This window comes from Medicago sativa, chromosome 2 (assembly GCF_051527215.1).
Source record: "Medicago sativa cultivar Bolivia chromosome 2, Bolivia_mono, whole genome shotgun sequence".
NCBI classification, from domain to species: Eukaryota; Viridiplantae; Streptophyta; class Magnoliopsida; order Fabales; family Fabaceae; genus Medicago; species Medicago sativa.
The window spans coordinates 39,212,664-39,235,218 of record NC_140750.1 but is presented as its reverse complement, the minus strand read 5'-3'; the positions used below and the strand labels follow the sequence as shown (position 1 = coordinate 39,235,218).

The 22,555-nt window shown below is 34.8% G+C and overlaps 2 protein-coding genes across 3 annotated transcripts; one reads left to right on the top strand and one right to left on the bottom strand.

Moving 5' to 3' along the window:
- CNGC17 (cyclic nucleotide-gated channel 17) lies at nucleotides 1-6,100 on the top strand. Of its 2 annotated transcripts, none has more exons than XM_085744685.1 (6): nucleotides 1-210; nucleotides 300-981; nucleotides 1,267-1,568; nucleotides 3,722-3,833; nucleotides 4,302-4,538; nucleotides 4,983-6,100. In XM_085744685.1, the coding sequence occupies exons 1-6, from the start codon at nucleotides 182-184 to the stop codon at nucleotides 5,703-5,705; spliced, it is 2,085 nt and encodes a 694-aa protein (XP_085600811.1). In that variant the 5' UTR covers nucleotides 1-181; the 3' UTR covers nucleotides 5,706-6,100. The 2 variants fall into 2 exon arrangements, with proteins under 2 accessions (XP_085600811.1, XP_085600810.1); XM_085744684.1 differs by having other exon boundaries at nucleotides 300-993.
- Nucleotides 6,101-6,863: 763 nt separating this feature from the next.
- SCY1 (SECY homolog 1) lies at nucleotides 6,864-10,356 on the bottom strand. The gene is made up of 7 exons (XM_085744683.1): nucleotides 10,160-10,356; nucleotides 9,568-10,081; nucleotides 8,423-8,722; nucleotides 8,250-8,339; nucleotides 7,983-8,106; nucleotides 7,549-7,712; nucleotides 6,864-7,424 (listed from the first exon to the last, which is right to left on the bottom strand). The coding sequence occupies exons 1-7, from the start codon at nucleotides 10,333-10,335 to the stop codon at nucleotides 7,200-7,202; spliced, it is 1,593 nt and encodes a 530-aa protein (XP_085600809.1). The 5' UTR covers nucleotides 10,336-10,356; the 3' UTR covers nucleotides 6,864-7,199.
- Nucleotides 10,357-22,555: the final 12,199 nt, after the last annotated feature.

The window sequence follows — 22,555 nt, the reverse complement described above, 5'->3', positions numbered from 1 at the left end:
AGAATTCCATTCCATTTGATTCGATTTCATTCCTCGGTGAAAGGGAAAGTGAAAGATCCCTTCTCTAGTTCTCTCTCCGTTTGAACTCTGTTTCTGAATCCAAACAATTATCAATATCTCTATCTGATTCCATTTTAGGGTTTTAAATAAATGACCCAATTATTTTCACTTTCAGTTTGACATGGAGTTCAAAAAGGCCAAACTTGTAAGGTATGTATGTATTCCATAAACATTAACATTCATCATCATCATCATTTTCATCCAGTGAATTTGAATTTGATTGTGATGTTGTTGTGTAGATTCTACTCGGATGTGAAAAAGGTTAAAGAAGAAGGAACAAAGGTATCAAAATCATACAAAGTATTCCCAGAGGAGCATGAACCATGGCGAAAAAGAATACTTGACCCTGGTAGCCAGATTGTGTTAAAATGGAATCGTTTCTTTATAGTTTCTTGCTTGTTAGCTCTTTTTGTTGATCCATTGTACTTTTATCTGCCTATTGTCCAAACAACAGGAGGAGGAAAAGGACCCTCTTCTTCCTGTCTTAAGACTGACCTAACATTACAGATTCTAGTCACCTTTCTTCGCACGATTGCCGATGTCTTTTATCTATTGCATCTCATTATTAAGTTTAGGACCGCATATGTCGCGCCCAGCTCTCGGGTATTTGGAAGGGGTGAACTTGTTATGGACCCAGCTAAAATTGCTAGGAGATATATCAGATCTCACTTCTTTATTGATTTTATTGCAACGCTACCTCTACCGCAGATGCTCATCTGGTTTATCATACCTGCTACACGGACACCTCAGACCGATCACAACAATAATGCTCTTGCATTCCTTGTATTGCTTCAATATCTTCCGAGATTATATTTGATTTTTCCGTTAAGTTCGCAAATAATTAAAGCAACCGGAGTGGTTACAAAAACTGCTTGGGCAGGAGCAGCGTATAATTTGATATTGTACATGTTGGCTAGCCATGTATGTATGTATGTATGTATGTATGTATGTACTTTCCATCTATGAAGCACGGACGCTCCTCAGATTAGATGTGTCCCGGTGTCGGACACATGTCGTGTCTGACACCGACACGACACCGACACATATATTTACACTGAATTATACAATTTTCTCAAATTATTAGCGGTGTCCGCGTGTCAGTGTCTGTATCGTATCTGTGCCTGTATCCGTGCTTCATAGCTTTCCATTCATTTAATGCTACTTTTCTTTTCAAACTTGTTCATATGTCTAATTTGTTGGGGGCAGGTTTTAGGGGCATCGTGGTATCTTCTATCTGTTGACCGTTATACTACTTGTTGGAAATCCTTATGCAAAAAGGAACGTAGCCCTCACAATTGCTTTCTCTACCTAGACTGCAGTTCTTTGAATAATGATATGCGCAAGATATGGGTTAATACTACAGATGTGTTTAACAGATGTGACCCCAGTAACGATGACATTCCGTTCAAGTATGGATTATTCGAAAATGCATTAACAAAGCATGTTGTCTCTTCAAACTTCGTATCAAAATACTTATATTGTTTATGGTGGGGGCTGCAGCAATTGAGGTATGCCATGGTACTTACTGTCATAAGTTATGAAATTTGATTTTATAAATGCTCATTTGATTAATTAATGTCGAGGTTCTCTTTTTGAATTACTTCATTTTATGCTTGCTAGTATTACTAACAAAATTATAGATACTATCATTGTACAAGTTTATATTGATATGTGGATGCATGCCAAATAAAAAGTCCTAACACCTATTAATATGTAATAATGATAATCTAGTCCAAGTACTACTACAGCACTGCTAGTACTAGCCAAGCATGGGCAACCTGGTGCACTAAAGCTCCCGCATACGCAGGGTCCGGGAAGGGGTCCCACCATTTGGTGTATTGTACGTAGCCTTACCCTGTTTTTTACACAAGAGGCTGTTTCCAGGACTTGGACCCGTGACCTTCCAGTCACATGACAACAACTTTACCAGTTGCACCTAGGTTACCCCTCCAGTACTAGCCAAGCATCATAGAATACAATTTCATACTTAATAGTTAGTTCAGACAAGAATAACTGGCGGTTTTGTCAGTTTTGGTGACAACTTTGAAATGGTATGCTAAGGTTAGAAGCCTACCATGAAAATAGAGAAAGGAAAGAATAATTTAATTGTCTGACTAAAAAATTAACAGAACAAAGACAAACATCTCTCTTCTAAGGGTTTCTTGCTTCTTCTCTGTCATCATATACTTCCGCATGTAGTCTTGCAGAAGTAGTATTTGTTCCACCATCAAAAGGAGTTGTTGGACAGTCCTAAAACTTCAGAGTAGCGATCCTTGAAGTGGTATTGTCCGTAGACTTTCCGTGTGCCACCTTCCTTGTAGCTGTTTGCCACAAAAACGGTGATGTTTAAGGTTTAACTTCTCCGAGTGTTCTGCTTCCTTCCTGGTATCCCTCTCCTTTTAAAGCTGTTCTAACAGTGATTCCCCTCTACTTTATGAAGAAGTTGGGGTCTGAAACAACTACTCAACCTTATTAGTATTTCTGGAACCACCCTAAAAATCACTTTTAAAAAGCGAAATGGAATGAATTATTAAATTGAAATATATTTATAACTATGGTCCTGGGCCAAGGTTTCTGTAATCATCAGGAGAAAACTTTCTATTAGAGTTATAAGATAATCGTAGTGTAGTGGGAAAAGCTTGAACTAAGCCTTTTAGCAAATTTTAGAACTTCAATAGCTCTTTTTTGGAAGTAGACTGAAATTATTTTTGCCAACAACATTCAAAGGATTTATGATTCAGTATATAAATTGGCCTTACCTAAACATGATCACGATATGATTTCCTGTGATTTTAGATCCCAATATGCAATTTAGAAGTGAAAAGTGTTATTAGTCACATCCATAGTGGAATTTTGCTGATACGCAATCTGCAATTTTACTGATACGCTTGAAACTATTAAGAGAAATACTTGGCTTAAAAGCTTTCTTTGAGTGTAAAATATCAAAAGTTAAAATGTACCAAGTTGGTGGTAAGAGTGAATGGTGTTCCAACACATAATGGATAACACATTAGCAATGCTATAAGGATGAGGATCTATTTAATTTTCTAAATGATAAAAGACTTAGCAATAAACATGTTAGCCATAGTTTGTTTTAAAAATATTTATGGTATGTAAAAAATCAAGGATGAATTACTCGACAAAAGCCTTAAATATTATTACTCAACAAATCGAAGAACAACTTGTTTTGCACAACATCATCCAAAAGTAAAAAAGTAACCTAAGGGCTCTTCCTCTACTCAATTTCCCTTTTCCACAAACCCCCTTTTCTCCCTCAACCCTTCTCCATCCTTTCTATCCCTTTTATCTCTGCTAAACTGCATGAGTTGTGCATCAATCACCAAACAACGAATAAAATAGAGGTCTGAGAGTTCTGCACATTCACACCCAAACAATTGGCAGAAGAAAAATTGTCCCGGAACTGAAATTTGTACTTTGTTGTTTTGTTTGTGATATCTTTCGATATGCATTAAATGCATCTTTGGATGCTGACTCTAGATAGCAGAGTTTAAAACCTTGTTTGTGGCAGGGAAGTAGTAGTTTTGTCTAAAACTTAACATTTGTTACTGATATCTGTCATTGTTTGTTGATACTTTTATTAATTTTTATTATTATAATTAATTAATAATATTAGTACTATTATTATTTGGTATTGTTTCAGTTCTTACGGACAGAACCTAGATACGACCACATTTATTGGAGAAACATCATTTGCTATTGTGATTGCCATCTTGGGACTTGTATTATTTGCTCATTTGATTGGGAACATGCAGGTATTTGTAAATAATTTGTTTTAGGTCTTCCTATCTAAATTATATGAAAGTGTGATAAACATCTAGTTTATACTATTGATTACATCATTATATTTCCCCTTCCATTCTTGTTTCTTTTGTTAGCTTTCTAATAGATTTGTTAGAATGATTACTTTTTTCCTAGCAAATTACTTTGCTAAACTAGTGTTCTATATTTTTCTCAAATTATTTCATTCATACGAGACGAAATATCAATCTTATTTGAGATTTAGTTGCTAACTTCGTATATAGAGAATACAAAATGGACGTTTTTTTATTTTGTAGTAATCATTTCCGTTTTGATATTTTAATAATGGTCATATGTGCTATGTATTCTTATGTTACACTTACAAAACAGAATGCCAGTGAGGCTCTTAGGCTTTATGTAAAATAAAATGTCCATAGTTTTCTTTACATTAACTCTGATTTGGGTTGATTCTTTTGGTATAGACATATTTACAATCAATTACTATAAGGCTTGAAGAGTGGAGGCTAAAGCGAAGAGACACAGAGGAGTGGATGGGACATCGCCAACTCCCTGAAGATTTGAGATTTCGTGTTAGACGATTTGTACAATATAAATGGCTTGCAACTCGCGGTGTTGATGAAGAAACCATTCTACGTTCATTGCCAACTGATCTTCGTCGTGATATCCAACGCCACCTATGCTTAGACCTTGTTAGACGAGTATGACTTTTTCCTGTTTTTTATTTTTTTTATAAGAATTTTTACCCTGTTGTTTATAGTTTTGGAAAATCTTATATCATAGTGTTGTTGTCACGTTTCACTTGCATGTACTTTTATGTATAGATCCTACTTAGCTCATGTCCATAATTGGAGCATAATTGACCAACACTCGTTCATTTTTGCAATTCTACCACTTACTTGTATTTTATTACTGGTAATAGAAGCCTAAGTTTACAAAATGCTTTTCTTCAGTTAATGAAGATTTATGCTATGCCTTATATGGCTTTAGCATCTTTAGGCTTATTACCTAAGGAAAAGTTTAATGAACGTAAGTTGGATTTAAACATTGATTTTCCATTGATGCCAATGAAAATTGTAATGATTATAGGTAAAAATGTACTTTTGTTGCAAGGGTTAACAAATTTCCCTTCCCATGTAATTCAGGTTCCCTTCTTCTCGCAAATGGATGATCAGCTTCTTGATGCGATATGTGAGCGGCTGGTATCTTCTCTAAGCACTCTAGGCACCTACATTGTTCGTGAGGGTGACCCTGTAACTGAAATGTTGTTTATCATTAGAGGCAGACTAGATAGTTCTACAACAAATGGTGGCCGGACTGGTTTCTTCAACTCAATCATATTGAGACCTGGAGATTTTTGTGGTGAGGAACTGCTTTCTTGGGCACTACTCCCAAAATCAACCATGAATTTGCCATCTTCAACTAGGACGGTTAAAGCCTTAAGTGAGGTTGAAGCTTTTGCTCTTCGAGCTGAAGACCTAAAGTTTGTTGCTAATCAATTTAGGCGCCTCCACAGCAAAAAGCTGCAGCACACCTTTCGATTTTACTCTCACCATTGGAGGACTTGGGCCGCTTGTTTTATACAAGCTGCTTGGCGTCGATATAAGAAAAGGATGTCTGCCAAAGATCTCGGTTTGAGCGAATCTCTTTCGTTAGATGAGACAGTGGCCAGCGAGAGAGCACATGTAGAGGAGGAATATCCTACTGGTTCAAACTCGTCTCAGGCTAAATTGAACCTTGGGGTTACAATACTTGCTTCGAGGTTTGCTGCTAACACACGAAGAGGAGCACTAAAGATGAAAGATGATTTGCCTAAGCTACTGAAGCCTGAAGAACCTGACTTCTCCACCGAAGCAGATGATGATTAGTGGCTCTTTAGAGGCAATTGATTGACTTATTCAGCTGCAACAGATGTTCTATTCAGTGTCGATGGTGGTTCTATCTATAGGTAGCATAAATCAGCAGCATATACCTCTCCCTTGACTCGTATTGCCCGTGTTTTTGAATGATGTATTTTAGAAAGGAACACAAAAAGGTGGAAAAACCGGGCTGATGGGGGGTGATGGTGGTGGTGGGTTTTCATGATATAGTTGCATATAATTATTTGCAATCTTCATCTGAGAGTAGGTTGATTAAATCCGATCGTGTAATATATGCCTCAAACCCTGTTTGTTTGAAGGCCAAAGAAAGAATCTTTGTTTTTCTTGCTCTATTCATGTAACTGATGGCCCTTATCTAATATCTATTCCGACAACTTTTATTATATACTTAGTTATACCAAAAAGGCCAGGTTAAATTACCTGTAGGTAGATTGTGCTTTGCATATTATCTTATGAGATATGAAGCTCGAACATCACACGGACACCCTCATGCCAACAACAATAATTTAAGAAAATGTTATAATTCATGTAATCATAGGTGTTGGTGTCGAACACACGTGTATCCGACACCAGGACATGCCTAAGTTAAGGAGTGTTTGTTTAATAGCTTATAGCTTATGAATGTACTTATACTTTTATGATTATAATAAGACATTTAAAAATTAACAGTTACCGGATGCATTTAAAAAATGTTTTTTCTTGACAAACATACTTTGACATGTTTTCCATAATCTTGTTTAAAATTTGATTTGATTTTAACTGAAAAAATATTTTTATTTGATTTTTTTTACAAACATTCTTATTTGATTAAAAATTATAAAAAGTAAGTTTCACATTGAGTTAAACAATTTATATTAAATTTTTAACACTAGAAAGGTTTTTTTTAATACTAGAAATTTAAAACTAAGATCATTTAGTTCGAATTTGAAAAAAAATCAATTTTATAAAGTTCAGTGACATTCACCACATGACATACACACTTAGTTCAGCAAATACAAAATAAAACGTACGACAACTGTATTTTTTTTTTTGGTGGCCGGGGTTTGAACCCCAGACCTTGCATATATTATGTATTGTCCCTACCAATTGAGCTAAGCTCACGAGTACAATACGACAGCTGTTTGTTAAAACAAGACCAGACAAGAATTGGAATAGAACAGAATTGCCTTGTTGCCAAGAACTTTACATAAACAACGTTAACAAATAACTACAAATATTCTATTGACAAGAATGTAGAACGTCAAAATAGGTTCAAACAACTGCCACATCACCCGGCCACGAGCCACGGCTTGCCCCTTTTATATCCATAATTTCCATTGATTGATAAACCTAGTTCTATGCAAACAACTGAATGGATTTTCCGATTGATCTTTACATTACAGATAGAATTAAAATAAATCTCTGCTCTGCAAAATTATATACAGGTCAATATAAAATGAACTATAATTCTGTAGACAAAGGAAACAACCAATCATTTAATGGTCAATACTTGTCAAAGTCATATAACTCTATGTTTTTGTACTTCTGGGATATAATCTCAGCTCGAACTTTTCTAGCAGTGTCTGTTGCACAACCAACAAGAATAAGAATAGATGTTCCAGCAAATCCCCGGAATGCAGTCAAGTGTGCAGTCTGCTCAACAATTGCAGGTCCAGCAGCCAAGATTGCCAAAAATGTTGAACCCAGAACTGATATTCGACTAAGAACCTGCACCATATATTATATTTTATATTAAGTGATGTAAAATGAATGGATCCAATAGTTCTTTAACCAGCATATTAATCAGTAAGGAAATCAAGGAGCGTGGGGCTAGAGAGAAGGACAAAATTACTGTTTTAATAAATGTAGCTGTACTTCTGCCTGGTCTGACAAGTGGAATTGAAGCACCTTGACGTTTCAATTGTTCGCTCACATCATCTGGATCCAGTTGTAGAAAAGTGTAATAGTAGTTGAAGAAGGCTATCAAAAGTATGTTAAATGGAAGATAGAAGGAGCCTACAAAAAAAAATGTACATTTAAGTAAAGGGAATCAATTTATGGAAGAGACAAAAGTTTAAGGGCGACAAAGAATGTAAGATTCCATTTCCAGAATGTATTGCAACAGAAGGCCTATATTTCATCAAACATTTCTCAGCATTTTCTTTTCTTAAAATCACAGTTTCATAGAGCACCAAATGCAAAAGGTTTAACATCGAATGTCAGGACCAGACATTTCAAGCAGAACAATTTTATTATTATAAACCCGGAGATAAACCAACCACATACCTCCTGGATTCAAAGCTACTGCAGCATTTTTTAGTGCACTTAAACCAGTGAAACGTGCTAAAGTACCAGGAAGAGCTAACGATGATGTAGAAAATATGATAGGCATTACCCCAGAACTATTGACCTGCCAAAATAGAACATCTACATTGTCAAATTTGGAGGTTTATTGTATTGTACTCTATCATATGCATAATTAAAAGTTTATCAAATACTATTCGAGTAAGGTACTACAGTAACATAAAAAAGGTTGGTAAAAGATGAGAGGACCTTAAACGGTAGGTAAGCAGATTTTTCAAGTCCACCGCTTTTGCTGGTGAATCTAGACGCGTAGTTAATAGGAATTTTTCTCTCTGCTTCCTGAGAATCATCAGTGTTGCAATCAACATCTCTCAGTTTGTTCAAATACTTCTTTATTATTCAACAATTGAAATGAGATTTACCTGAACATAGACAATTCCAACTACCAACAGAAAGAAGGACACAATGATGGTAACAAGTCCGACATAGTTGGCATCATTAAATGCTTGTGCAAATGTCCGACCAAAAGAAGCTGGCAAGTAAGAGATAATGTTTGTGAATATCAAAAGAGAGGTTCCATTCCCAAGTTTCAGGTCAGTAATTTGCTCCCCAATGTACGTTGTAATCACGGAGCCAAGTGTCAATAAGATAACAGAAGTAAGAGCCCACTCTGTTGTAAAGTCATTTACATAGGGACGCAGGAAAAGAACTTGGCCAATAGCCTGTAATGAAAATTGAAGAACAAAAACAAAATTATAAACTGGAAACGACAATTAGTAATAAGTGTGATGTAGTGTTAAGTGCTGGACCTAGCTATTAAAAAGCATGGATCTTCAAAAACGAACTCCGATATGTTTTCCTAGTGCACAACAGTGGTTGAGCTGCAGTTAAGTGCTGTTTTCCCTCATTTACACTTTCCAAGAAAGAGAACTTGAAAGCATACAAGTGAATTTGTGCGACTAAATTACATATTGATGGATATTATATAACCAAGAGTCATTAATAGGACAATTTAGAGTTTCCCTAAATGCAGTAATTACAATATAGAGGAGGGATATATTGACTCCAAGAGTAACTCTTTAAAGTTACTCCAAATCATATCCCTTGATTTCAAAATTAATTCATGGTTATGATTGATCACTACTAATCCCTAACATAAATCTTTTTCTACTCCTTCCTAAACATACTAGCACTGGTGAGACGGAAATTTCAATTAAATAGTGTATGCCTTTTAACATTATCTCAACAAGAACAATTTTTCATTCATTATCTCAACAAAAAAACTTTGAATAAATCATGAAGGTATTGAGACCTATGAATCTCAAAGAATAAGAGATCCACACCTATGAACCTGCATATATGCCTTCAACCTCAAAGGGCTAATTGAACGACTCCTATAATTTGGTGTGATACCTTTACGAATCATTCATGAAGACATTGACACCTATGAAGACATTTTTCACTTGACTATTTGAATTCATGAAGAAAAGGATAATAACTCAATACAAGATCTTTTGATTTATGTCATTGATTCTATATAACAAAGTTTGCAATGTAAATTTCTGACCTGTACAATGGCGAATCCAACAGAAGCATATCGAGTGTACTGAAGAATTTTCTTTCTTCCAGCCTCACCTTCTCTTTTCTGAAGATCTTGCAACTTGGGATATACTTGAGCAAGAAGCTGAAAAACAATCTGTGCATTGATGAAAGGAACAATACCAAGAGAGCATATGCCAAGTCTACCAATACCACCACCAGAAAAGGAGTCTAGAGTGCTTAACAAACTATTCTGATCCAAATTTCCAAGAAAAGCCTCTCTGTTAACTCCACCTAGAGGTATATACACACCAAGCCTTGACAATACAAGAAGCCCTAAAAGCTTGAGAAACTTCCCTGGCAGAGGACCTTTGAAGAAGTCACCAAAATCAATTGAACTATCCTCTATTGCAGCTGCTACTCCTCCTCCTCGAGGTTTTTCTGAGCTCTCAAACAAACTCACAATATTTTTCCATGTAGAAGAAGAAGAAGATGAAGAAGAAGAGTTAATACCTAACGGGTCGAAATTCGCTACGTCGCAGCTGCATACAATTCATTTGAAAATTAGGCAAAAATGGATGATGAATAAAAATATACAAGACAGACAGATTTGATTTTACCTGGTAGAGAGATGAGGTTGAGTGGTAGATATTCTCCGGACAGAGAGAGTGGCTCTGCAAATAGAAGAAGAAGAAGAAGAAGAAGAAGAATATGGTTTTGGTATGAGAGGACGATTATTCAGCCGGACACACCACCTGGGAGAAGGGGAAGCTTCTTTTACGGTTATCAACATCATTATCCACAACCACTTCACTTCACTTCTTCCCAACAATTGTATTGTAGTATCTCAACATTATTATTAATTATTAAAATAAATAAATCTTGGATTTTTTATTTTTTTCTTGGAATTTTTATTTTTTTACATATTCAAATTTTACTCGTTTTATAATTCCAAAAATATATTTTACAATTTGAATTTTATTTTTGGTTTAAATGTGTGTTTAGTCCTTGCACTTTCACTCAATTTTGGTTTTGGTCCTTGCGCTTTTTTTTGTTTGATATTGGTCCCTGCACTTTGTAAAACATTTGGTTTTAGTCCTTCTGTTAAGTATTTGTTAAAAAAAAAAAATCAAAAGTAACGGTGTGCCACGTGGACCAATCATGGCACGCCACGTGGCCCACTAAAAGACAAAATTTTATAATTGAAATAAATAAATTTAAATAATCAATTTTTAATTAGTTTTTAAGGCTATTACTGGAAACAAGATTTTGCGCATCTTGAAGGCGCATGGGCATGCACCTGAAATTCCTGAAGATCTGTAACACCTGATTAAGAAGGCAGTCTCAATTAGGAAGTATTTGGAGAGGAACATGAAGGACAAGGATTCCAAATTCAGGCTAATTTTGGTCGAGAGCAGGATCCATCACCTTGCTCGTTACTATAAGAAGACAAAGAAGCTTCCACCAGTATGGAAATACGAATCAACAACTGCCAGCACTCTTGTTGCTTGAAGAGATGGTCGGGGATATTATAGTTGTGCTTTCTGTGTACTTTATTTTTGTATGAAAATGAATTGCTTTCATGTGATTTTGAAAGTTTGGAACATTTGAAATTCATGTTTAGACTCTTATGATGTTAGTTTTGATGATGGATCTTGTTCCTTAAAAAAAAAATATTAATAAAAAAACTTATTAAAAATTAATTATTTAAATTTATTTATTCCAATTATAAAATTTTGTCTTTTAGTGGGCCACGTGGCGTGCCATGATGGGTCTACGTGGCACACCGTTACTTTTGATTTTTTTTCACAGATACTTAACGGAAATGACTAAAACCAAATGTTTTACAAAGTGCAGGGACCAATGCCAAATAAAAAAAGTGCAAGGATCAAAGCCAAAATTGAGTGAAAGTGCAGGGACTAAACACCCATTTAAACCTTTATTTTTTTGTGAGTTGAACTCATAAAATAAATTTTCAAATTTTTTGAAAGTGTTTATGAAGTGTAAAATATATGGATAGTCAGATATCACTTAAGAAATATGAACAATGAAGTTTGATATTGATCATATAATCACTTATTTCTTGAAGACAATAAAGAAGTTTTAGAGCAAAGAGGAACTTGTTATGCATGTTCGAAGTTTGTTTTGTCTAAGATCATTCATCTAGACTACACCAAAGCAGCGAGCTTTCTTGAAGCAAAGAGAAGAAGAATCAAGTCATTTTGTGGAAGCAAAATGGGTGAGTGTTGAAGATAGTTAATCCAGATCGCAATTCAAGAAGATCATATGGAACAAGTTCAAGACTAGCCGTCTAGATCAAGGTTAAAAAATACTCCATCTGGATCAACACTCAAGAAGACCATTTGATAAATAGTTCAAAATACCTCATTTGGATCAAGCCCAAAGGATCCACCAACAAACTCATCCATGAATATAAGGTTAGTTTGAAGATCAACCTCATCTACAACTTATCAACAAACTATAATCATCATCACCCATCTACGTCAACATTCATTTGTGAACGTCCACTATATTCATCTGTCAAAGTCCATTATTGAATCATTTGATCATTAATCTTAAGCACGGACCATAAGATACTTAAATGTCAATTATTCTTGAAGCTTTTGAGACAAGACAACATTGAACATTGAAGACACACGATTTGAAGCAACAATATAATATGAATATCTATTTGAATATATGAGGTGCATCTTTCGTACAATTGTACCTGCTTGAAGTGTGTTCTCACTGCAACATCGTACAAGTCCACAACGACTCTTTATACGAACACTTGTCTCATCCCGAAGCTTCAATGTCTCTTTACAACAAATAATTTGTTCATTGGTATAAATACAAATAATTTCAAACTAAAGTTGTCAGAAAGACCACACTCATTGTCAAAGTACCAAGCACAGACGACAAAAGTCAGAAAGACGACATTTTTTCGGAAGACCAAATGTGTCATCAAAGATGATCAAATCAAATGGAGGAAATTATAGTCAATCAAATTGATAGGATTTTGGCAAGTGTACCAAAATTATCGAAGCAATACTAAAGATCGTATCCACGAGGACCGTTGTTAATTTCCACTTAGCAATTTCATTATCAAAAGGATGTATTAAATTTGGGGGTTGCCCTAGGCAGTTGATTAAGCTTCAATAAACTTATAACAACAGTGAATGAAATGGATTGATAATTAGATTAAAACATATGATCAAGCCTTTGAATCCTCTGTTGCGCACTGTGAATGGTTTACCTTCTCTTTTCTCTCGATGTTAAACTAGCTTTACGACGGATTAACTTAATAGTTTTGATCAATCTCTTGACTCAAAACCCTTTCCTAAATTATAACCTCTTAATCTCTTAAGTCGATTGCATAATTTCAGAAGCAAAGTTCTAGTTCGTTAATCATGTAGTCATAACTCGCAACTTCCTATCTCTAATTTCATATGTAAAGTTAATCAGAATTATTAGCTCAGGTTTAAAAGTTAGGGTTAGTAGTCATTTAATATCCCAAATCAATTCATATAACTACGATGCTAGGGTTAATAGTCATGCAACAATTATATGAAAAGCATTAAACTCAAACAATTCTGAATAAAAATTAGGTTTCCATTGATATAAAAGAGAATTCCAGGCAAATCACAAGATCACAGATTATAACGGATTCATCATTGGCTTAATCAATCTAAATTTTAGCTACTCATACTAGGCAAATTACAACATAGAAAATGATTGAACATATATAATCAGGACCAACTATGAGTTGGTTTGAGATCCAACACTGTTCTTCAGCTCCATGGTGCTTTCTATGCTCAGTCCAACTATGAGTTGGTTTGAGATCCAACACTGTTCTTCAGCTTCATGGTGCTTTCTATGCTCAGTAATACTCTAAAAATCCGAACCTTTCCTTCAGAAAACAATATGGATTTTATAGAGATTTTTCTTGTCATGCCAAATCGTGCTCCGATTGTATTGTGGTACCATTTGTTCATTAAAACCAAAGTCCAGGCCAAACGCTCCCCCAATCGTAGCCCAGTCGCATTAAATCGTGGTACAATTTTTCGCGAATCAAAATCCTTTCAAACTTGCCCAAAATCGTGCTCCGATGGTCATAAACCGTGGCATGATTTCTTCTTTCCTTGGATAAAGAAATCTATTCTTTGTAGCTTCAAACTCATGTCAAATCACATGGATTCAGCTAAAAATAAACCAAAAAGTGCTAACAAAACAATGTATGACCTAATGTCATAACAAATACAATATGCCAAATGGTATCATGATGTTGTTCCATGAACATCCATGAATAGATCACAAGAAAAATGCAAGTTCATAGAATAACTAAATATGTAGAAAAAGGAATGAACTTTGGATATAAAATTCATTGTAAATTCTTTAAGTTGAAAGTCATTACATCTTGATATAAATTAAACTAGTGTAATGCCGTGCGACGCACGGGTGGAAAACGACCAACATCTGAATACACGTCGTCCACATTCTCCATGACACACGGAGACAAAAAGTAATACACACATCAGACCACACACTCGACAACGCAAGCACCACACACACAAATCGTAAAACATATACACCTAAAAATTATCAACAGAATATTCGTGCATCGATTATTATTCTTCAAACTGAACTTCATCACCTGATCAATCATGAACAACGTTGAGAATAATTTTAACACAAAAAAATTAATAAACAAATACTTTTATTTTTCAAAATTAATTTCATTATGCCTACAAAATATAATATTACAACCAACAAAGGACTACACACCAAAAGACATGGACACTACACACACATTTGGCGTTACAAGTTCACCAATAATTGTCTACCACAATCATGGGGATTTCTCTACTATTGGCACCAAGCAATATACCTCCTAAAATGGATATTTTCCTCACTAAGTTTCCTCTAAGTGGCCAACAGCTATTAAAGGTAAAAGCAGCAAAAGCTGCATTGAAAGACCCTGCCAGAGAAAAACTAAAGCTGCTTACCCTAGACCATTCACTGTACATTGAATTGTAATCGATGGTAACATTATCATGTGCATCAACAACAACTTTAGCAAACAGTGCGAATCATACCCTCTATAAAGAGATCATCCTCTCCAGGCAATCCTCACACCATTCATAAATATTTCATTCACAAAAAAAAAATGGGTTAGTGTTTTTTAATTTTCCTTACAGTGTTTATCTTCATTTTCTTCCTCATTAGCTTCATCAAAATAGAAGAAGTGGGGTATGATAACGTAGGAATTATCATAGTTTGCATCTTACCACTGTTAGGCTTGGCGTGGATCGTTACCATTTGTCTTGACAGAGACATGAAGTAAACCTGCAACTGCCTACATTAGTTCTTGCAACTAAATAAGATGATATTTTCATGCTTGGAATTGAAGACAGTTTGTTTGCTTCAAAGTGTGTTGCTGGTGTTCTTTTCACGTCTCAAGCTGAGTTGGAAAAAAAATCAGAAGCCAAGTTGAAGTCCACTGCCTGTCAAATTGCAGTCTTGAAGCTACATTCATCAACCTTTAAATTAAACCTTCCTAATAAACCTAAATAGTTTAACTTGTGCAGTTCGATTAGCACTTTATGTCATCGTTGTTTCAATTAGTATTTACTAATATCTATGTTATTTTAGTTGGATTAAAACCTATATCAAATTTGTTGCAAAATATGAGTCTAACTATATTATCCACATTCATCGTGAAGTTTGACCACATCATAAGATCACCAACTTAAAGGAAACAAAGAGAACGAAAGGGAGCGATATAGTGCGAGAGATGGGAAATGTGATCCAAAGACATGGTAATAATTATAGGATGGCCAGTGAATGACAAATTGCCGCTGGGCCAAACAACCATCAACAACGATATTGCTCCTCTTTTTGTCTTGTGTCATTAATCATTTTTTTTCAGGATTTAATCCATTCTTTTGTTTTTTTCTTTTTAACTCATTTTCTACAATGTAATCATATTCGTAGGAAAAATAAAAAAAATCAAATTTATTAAACAATTTAACCTAATCTATCGTTAATTTGTATACAATTGTAATATCCCGCTCGTCAAGTCCGAGAATTTAACAGACGATGTATCAGGAGGAGAATGTCCAAGAAGGTTATAGTAAGACGGAAGATACTACTATGCAGTGTCAGATAAGTACGGGTTAAAGTATCAGTGTCGAAATGAGAACGATTAAAATTAAGGGCATTTTAGTATTTTCACGCAAGGAGTATTTAAGGGTGTTTAGAGCCAAAGTCTTCATAACTTTGAGTTGCTTCTCTCTCTAGGTTTTGAGAATTGGAATTCTCTCCTCATTCTCTCTATAAAGATGCCCCTTTCCCTCTCTAATCCATCATTCATTCCAAGTTTTATGTAATTGATGATCAAGCATGGATCATGGTGATTTAACAAGCAAGAAAGCAACAAGAAATGGAATGGTTTTGCATTGGAACATATTGAGCAAGAGCACCAAGAGCTAGGGTATGGTCTTGAACCAAGATGAAGTGAAACTAGAAGCAATTGAAGAAATCATGATAAGGTGAGTTCTTAGATTAGTTTACCACCTTTGGGTTGTGTGATTCTTGTAAGAGAACATGATTCTAGGCCAAGTTTAGCATGATGAGATTTTAGTACCCAAATGCCAATCTTGTTGTTTATATGTTAAAATATCCATGCAAGATGTTTTATGATGTTTATATAGGTTGTTGGATGTATATGATGCATTGCAGGATTGAATTGGATGTGGTTTAGGTCAAAAATGCATAAACTGCACTACTGACCCGAAGAAACTCGCCAATAGTTAGCTTATAACGAGTTGGCTCTGCCCTTGCCAACTTCTCATTGGTTTGTTGGCTTGTTATGGGGCGGTAGTGCAGTCCGAGGCTTTTCTTACGATGATTTCCAATTCTGTAACTCCTAAACAACATCTAAGCAATGCACATAAAATCAAACGATTCTTAAAATGAAAATCATGGCCAATATTAACATATACATCAAGAATGGTACAAGAGAGTTTAAGTATGTTTATTCGGGTAACGATAAACTAAGAATGGGGAAAGCATAGAGCCTCGACATAGATCGTCGAGAACCTAGAAAGTTAGCAAGAACTCTAAGAAAGTTAAGTTGTGAATTGGTAGGCATAGTTTCTCCACTATGAACAAGAAATATTAAGTAAGCAAGTACTAAGACAAGTTATCATATATGGTCAAGACCATAAAGTAAGATGTAGGTGTCGTGTCTTTCCGTTATCCACGCCAAGGGGGATATGAGAGGTACTCGCCAGGGGAACGGGATACGCACCGCAAGGTAGGCCCGCACGTCACTGAGGGAGTCCAATGTACCTTAGCTTGGTTTTCATCGGTCAAGTAAGGGATTAACTTCCGGGGTTACTCCACTCGGGATTAATCCGTAAAATGAACCAAGATAATATTGTTTGTTCAACGCTAACCTCCAACATAATGAATGAACATGTTTATGAATATGATTACGATATGTTTCAAGACAAGAACAAGTTTATGCAATAGAACAAGTTATGATGATATACTGCCGACGGTCTTAGTAACTCCCCGATCGTCCAGTTTAGGAACATGTCATGAATGAGTTATGTTTAGGTCTTGATGCGTTTAGCGTATCTCGACAAAGCGGTCCTAGGTTCCCTTGACCGCCGTGACATGTAGAGTACAAGACTTATGAGCTAAGTTAAGAAGAACCCTATGACGGATCTAGTATGCACAACCGTCTAGGTAAGCATGACCCACACACGAATAATCAACCGGTAGATTGTATTGTAGACACGTGGTGACCATAGGTTTCCCCGAGGTTACCTATAGCCTAAGATTAGGTAGAACTCATGGAGACATTATGTCTCATCCCAATCCTTTTTTGTTTCAGATCAACAAGTTGGTTCAGTAAGAGTTAGCAAGTCGTAGCCGGATGGATAATCAGCAAGTGTTCGTTCGTACCCGCTGCAGGATGTTTGGATTTCAAGGATGTATTTTCTATGTTTTGGACTAATAGTAGTGTATTGTTGATCGCATGAACGCACATTGTTGCATAAAATATTCATTCGAAGAATTTATGTTGTAAATTTTAATGTATCCAGTACTAAAGATAATGCACATGTTAAACTTTCTAGATACGTTTAGTGTGGGCGTTACAACAATCTAACATACGATCGTAAAAATTAGCTTATGGATATATTTGTGAGTGAAACGAAAATATACTTGTGAGACCCTCATCATACTAAATCATGTGGAAGCCAAACCACAAAATCAAATTTAAACTAAACATGTATCAAAGATTAATATTTTTAAACAAAATCACCCAAAAAGACGATATAACACTAATGCTTAAAGAGGTGCGACCCTATGGATGAGGGGCAACTTAGTCACTTCCATTGCAAACAGTATTCTTATACATAGAAGGATATGAATAGAATGCACACACATCAAGGAAGATCCAAATGCTCTATATAAGATTGCCCGGTAGAGAGCAAAGTAGTGAATATAACACATTACAAACGATACAAATAAGAAATTACATAGAGGTAGGGCAAATACACAACCTAGAAAAAAAAATTATCACTCAACCTTTTGAACATCAACCCAACCACTATTTTTAATGTTCCTAAATGTGAACTGAAGAACATCTCCATCAACAAATCTGTTGCCAACACAAAACTTTCTCCAACGTAGTGTTAATTCAATTTCTCCAATGCATGACTCAGACTATCTTATGGGTAATCTATAAGGCTCATCACTTGGTCCAACCAACACCAAGAATTATGTTTCATATTTAGATATAAATTCCCCATACCAAGGTTGGATTTTCTGGATGAAACAAAAAAAAAGGGTTAGAGTTTATATTTGAGCGATTAAAATAAAAAATTAAATTAAAAAATCAAAGGGATTACCAATGTCAATCGAGGATTTCCGGTATTGAGACCAGACACAACAACACGAAATGTCAGCAGATCATGATCCGGAATCGAAACACTATGGTACTCTGGAAAAAATCTCCTATCCATTTCATGCTCAACATCAACCTTCATCAAAAACTTTCCATCCCCGTAATATATAAATTCAACCTCATGATGCTTGTATTGTAGATTGTAAAACTCTTGAATCTCACCAAAACTATGAATAAATAGAGGGTGTATCTCACCATATGACTTTAAAAACACAAAAATTTACATTGAAAAAAAATAGTTAGTTTCCAATTACTCAACAATATCGTTCACGTATATAAAAATTGAAAGGCAAAGATCCACTTACAACATCTTTGACATACACGGTCTTAAAACATCCCTTCCTTGTCATTCCCTTGAAAACCTCTCCCAATGTTACTGGAATTGGCCACATGTTGCTTGGCTGCAATCAAACTGGAGTTGTTCAACTAAAAAAAAACAGTAATAATGTAATGGTAGCTATAAAGGAAAGCATGAAATAACATTGAGACGAAAAATGTACTTATATAGGAGAGAGAACCATATTAAACAATTGCTCTATATCACATGCTTAACACTATGCCCTCACATGACTATGAGGAATAGTGGACGGAGTATTCCTATTTACAAACACTGCAAATACAAATTCATATTATATTTGTTGGTCCCTGTAAAATTGCGACCTTTTAAATTTAATCCTAACAAAATTTTAACAGTGCTTTTAGATCCCATAAAAAAATTATGCACCCAATATTAATCGATTTTAACTCAAAATTTATTTAATCACGCCTAAACTTTTAATATTTCGAACATTTTTTTAAAATTATGTTAAGAACATTACTAAGAGTTTATCTCGCAATTTTTTTTATCACAAAGTTCTATTCCTACACCGAGATTATTGACACTTCTATTTTAAACTTTTATCTTTTAAAAAATCTTTATATTTAACTCATTCATTTAAAAAAATTAACCTTTAGAATACGAAATATTTGTAATTTTCTAAATCTGTCTTAAAAAAATCCTTGACAAATTTAAGAATTTAAATAGTCTAGAGAGTTTATTTTAAGAGGGACTAATACTGATGTAAATTATTTTTATATAGACTAAAAAAAGCTATTAAAATTAAATTAAATAAAAATTAAACTCAAAAGTTTCACATTTTATAGAGATCAAAAATACTTAACCCAATTATAATTCAACAATTTAACCGTGTATCATTGAAGAGAGTATCCCAAATTAGAAAAGTACCCAAAAAAAATACTAATAATTGATCCAAAGACTATGAGACAAAATATAAACAACTATTGGAATAAAGATCCAAAACCAGACTTGTGCCAAGATCTCATTGAATCTAGTGCCATGATTTCCACAGTAGATTATAGATAAGGCGTGAAGAGGTAAGGCAACATGCTTCTTTGATTATTATCCTGATTGCTATGGCAACAAAAGTAAAGCACCTATCAACCTCTCTAATCATGTTTTCCTCTATCTTGACTAAGTCAAAATTAGAAACCAAAACCGGAGATTTTATATCATCTGCATTTCATTTCTATTGACAAAGCTAGGTAGGTGGTTTTGTTTTCTCTTACAAACTCTTTTCAACATATTCTTGCATGTAAATCCAATCCATCAGCTCGACCCATACAAACCAAAAAAAAGGGGAAAATTTCTTATATTATTCATCCATCAAAAATATCTTTGATTCCATCCGCTGGAAAACAGTATCGATGTGGGCACACAGCAGATTCTCAATACTCAGCAACAATCCAAAGAATAAAACCACTGTAAGCTTAACTTCATAACTTTTACTTTCAATAATTGAATGGTAATCCCTTGATGCTTGCTGTAATTGCTCCTGTTATTTTTCTTCTTCGACTCCAATTCCGTTGTTGACTTACAAAGCTTTGTATAAATACTCAATAATTATCCCTGTATAGGACACCACGATTGAAAACAGAAATTAGGTAGTTAATGCAAAAACTGTTTAGAATAAAAAACTCATTAGTTGAAGATCAATAACCCACTCCTTGAATCATTAAATAACAAAAATGAAACATTAGTTTCTTTAGACCTTAATTAATTGATCTAGCCCGCATCAGCAACAATAATCAAATGTAATTTATCTCTGATTTGGATGCAATCGTTAAAACATCAAACAAATTTTAATGCACCATCCAATGAACAAAAAGATTTACAGATATTTAAATACACTGCAGAGAGGAGGAAAATCCGATTTATTTTAGTTTAGACTGGCCTAGAATATATGAAAGTGCATCTACTCAAATGACAAACCAGTTCTATTTGAAAGATTATGAGATGTGGTATACAATATGTTCATCTTTGGCTATTCACTGACATTGAGAAAGTATCAAAAAGATTCGCAAAAATCCCTACCATTCATTTGGATATAGACAATTCAAAGACATGAGACGATAGATACCTCAAGGTGTAACTCTATCCAGTTAAGATACAAAATGAACAACTTTATGATTATTTCAAGATATTTAATCATTAAGTGTAATTTACTTCAATGCTTGGAAAAACTTGCACAATTTACGAATGAAATAACCATGGGTAAATTTGCAGGTTCTATGAGATGGTAACCTATTTGATATTCAATAGGCAGGAGTTAAAAAGAGTTCTATAGACCTCAAGAAATTGCGGTGGACATGAAAGACAATGAAGCAGACAGACATCGCATCTCTGCAATCAGCATGGGAGGAAGGACGACGCTTTGTGCAAAACCCGTACAAACTTGATAAGGAGCGACAACTAAAGCCAAGTGATACATCAAACTTTTCGGGAGGGGGGAGCGACGATCCGTCGCAGCTGGTCATACAAAGCGTAAGTTAACTTGGCTGGGAGAGGAAAGCGAAATTTTATAGAACCGTGAGATTATTCAAATAATTTTAACTATTATCACCTTACCTTTTTATCGTGTACCATGTCACTGAGAAGGTTTTTCCAATTTTGATCAATACATGTTACTTTGATGACACACCAATGGATGTGCAACACACTCTTTAATATGTTTCTTAGTGACTGAATCTGTCTAACTAAGTCTTGCTAATATAAACCAGCCTAGGTAATTTGATCCCTATAAATATTACTCTCCCTCTATTTGTATGCTTTAATAACCATGGATAAGGAGTGTCTGATTCCGATATATAGGTTGCAATTGCCAAATTGTTTGTTAGTTCTCATACAAAACAATTGTGATGATAATAATGGAATTTGGAGTAAACCATTGGGTGGTCTCCTACACTACCTTCAATGCATGATAACTTGATCACAAATGAAATGAGGTACATACAACCTTAAGAACACATAATGTTCGGCCCATTGACCAGCTTACGGATTACAATATCATCCCTCTCCATAAAGGGTGATAAAGGACACAGATGATGAGTCATAGATTAGTATATTTTAATGCTTTATTTAGTTTAGTTTTAAATAAGATTTGATTTGATTTTATTGCATTTTATTTCCTTTTAGAATATTTTACTTTAAATTACTTTTTATTTTATTTTAGGAACGAATATATGGTGGAAGGTGTCTTGGAGCAAAAGAAAGAGGACTAGAGCAAATACAGTGCGAAAATACGAAGATATGGAACAAAAATATGTTCCCACCAAGTCAGAAGCTTGGCACGGCCAGTGCCAACATGTGGCACGGCCGTGCCACCTCCAGAAGTCTCTTTTGCTGCTTTTTCTTCGGGCCCAAGTTACCCTGGTGCAGCTTTACTGTTTTACCCTTTTAGTTGCTTAGTTTCTAAGTCGATTGTAAAGCTATAAATAGAGTAGCTCTCCACCATAAACATTCACCTTTTACTTTGTTTATTTCAAGTATTATTTCAATAAAAAGTCTTTACTTCCTTTTTACTTTCTTTGCAATTTATTTTACTGTTTATCTCTCTTCTTCCCCCATGTCTACGATGAACATGAGTGAGTAGACTTCTTCGTCTTGGGATTATTGGGGAGTCTAATGACTCAATCCTAAACAAAACAAGCCTAAACCCTAATTTCTATGTATCCCTAATTTCTAATCTAGATTCACCGT

Excerpts from the sequence above, each read along its gene's own strand:
- CNGC17 (XM_085744684.1), top strand. The coding sequence starts at position 182 with ATGGAGTTCAAAAAGGCCAAACTTGTAAG. Across the intron at positions 211-299 it reads AAAAAGGCCAAACTTGTAAG|ATTCTACTCGGATGTGAAAA; the intron begins GTATGTATGTAT and ends GTTGTTGTGTAG. Across the intron at positions 994-1,266 it reads CTAGCCATGTATGTATGTAT|GTTTTAGGGGCATCGTGGTA; the intron begins GTATGTATGTAT and ends TGTTGGGGGCAG.
- SCY1 (XM_085744683.1), bottom strand. The coding sequence starts at position 10,335 with ATGATGTTGATAACCGTAAAAGAAGCTTCCCCTTCTCCCAGGTGGTGT. Across the intron at positions 10,082-10,159 it reads CAACCTCATCTCTCTACCAG|CTGCGACGTAGCGAATTTCG; the intron begins GTAAAATCAAAT and ends AATTGTATGCAG. Across the intron at positions 8,107-8,249 it reads CTGCTTACCTACCGTTTAAG|GTCAATAGTTCTGGGGTAAT; the intron begins GTCCTCTCATCT and ends CTATTTTGGCAG.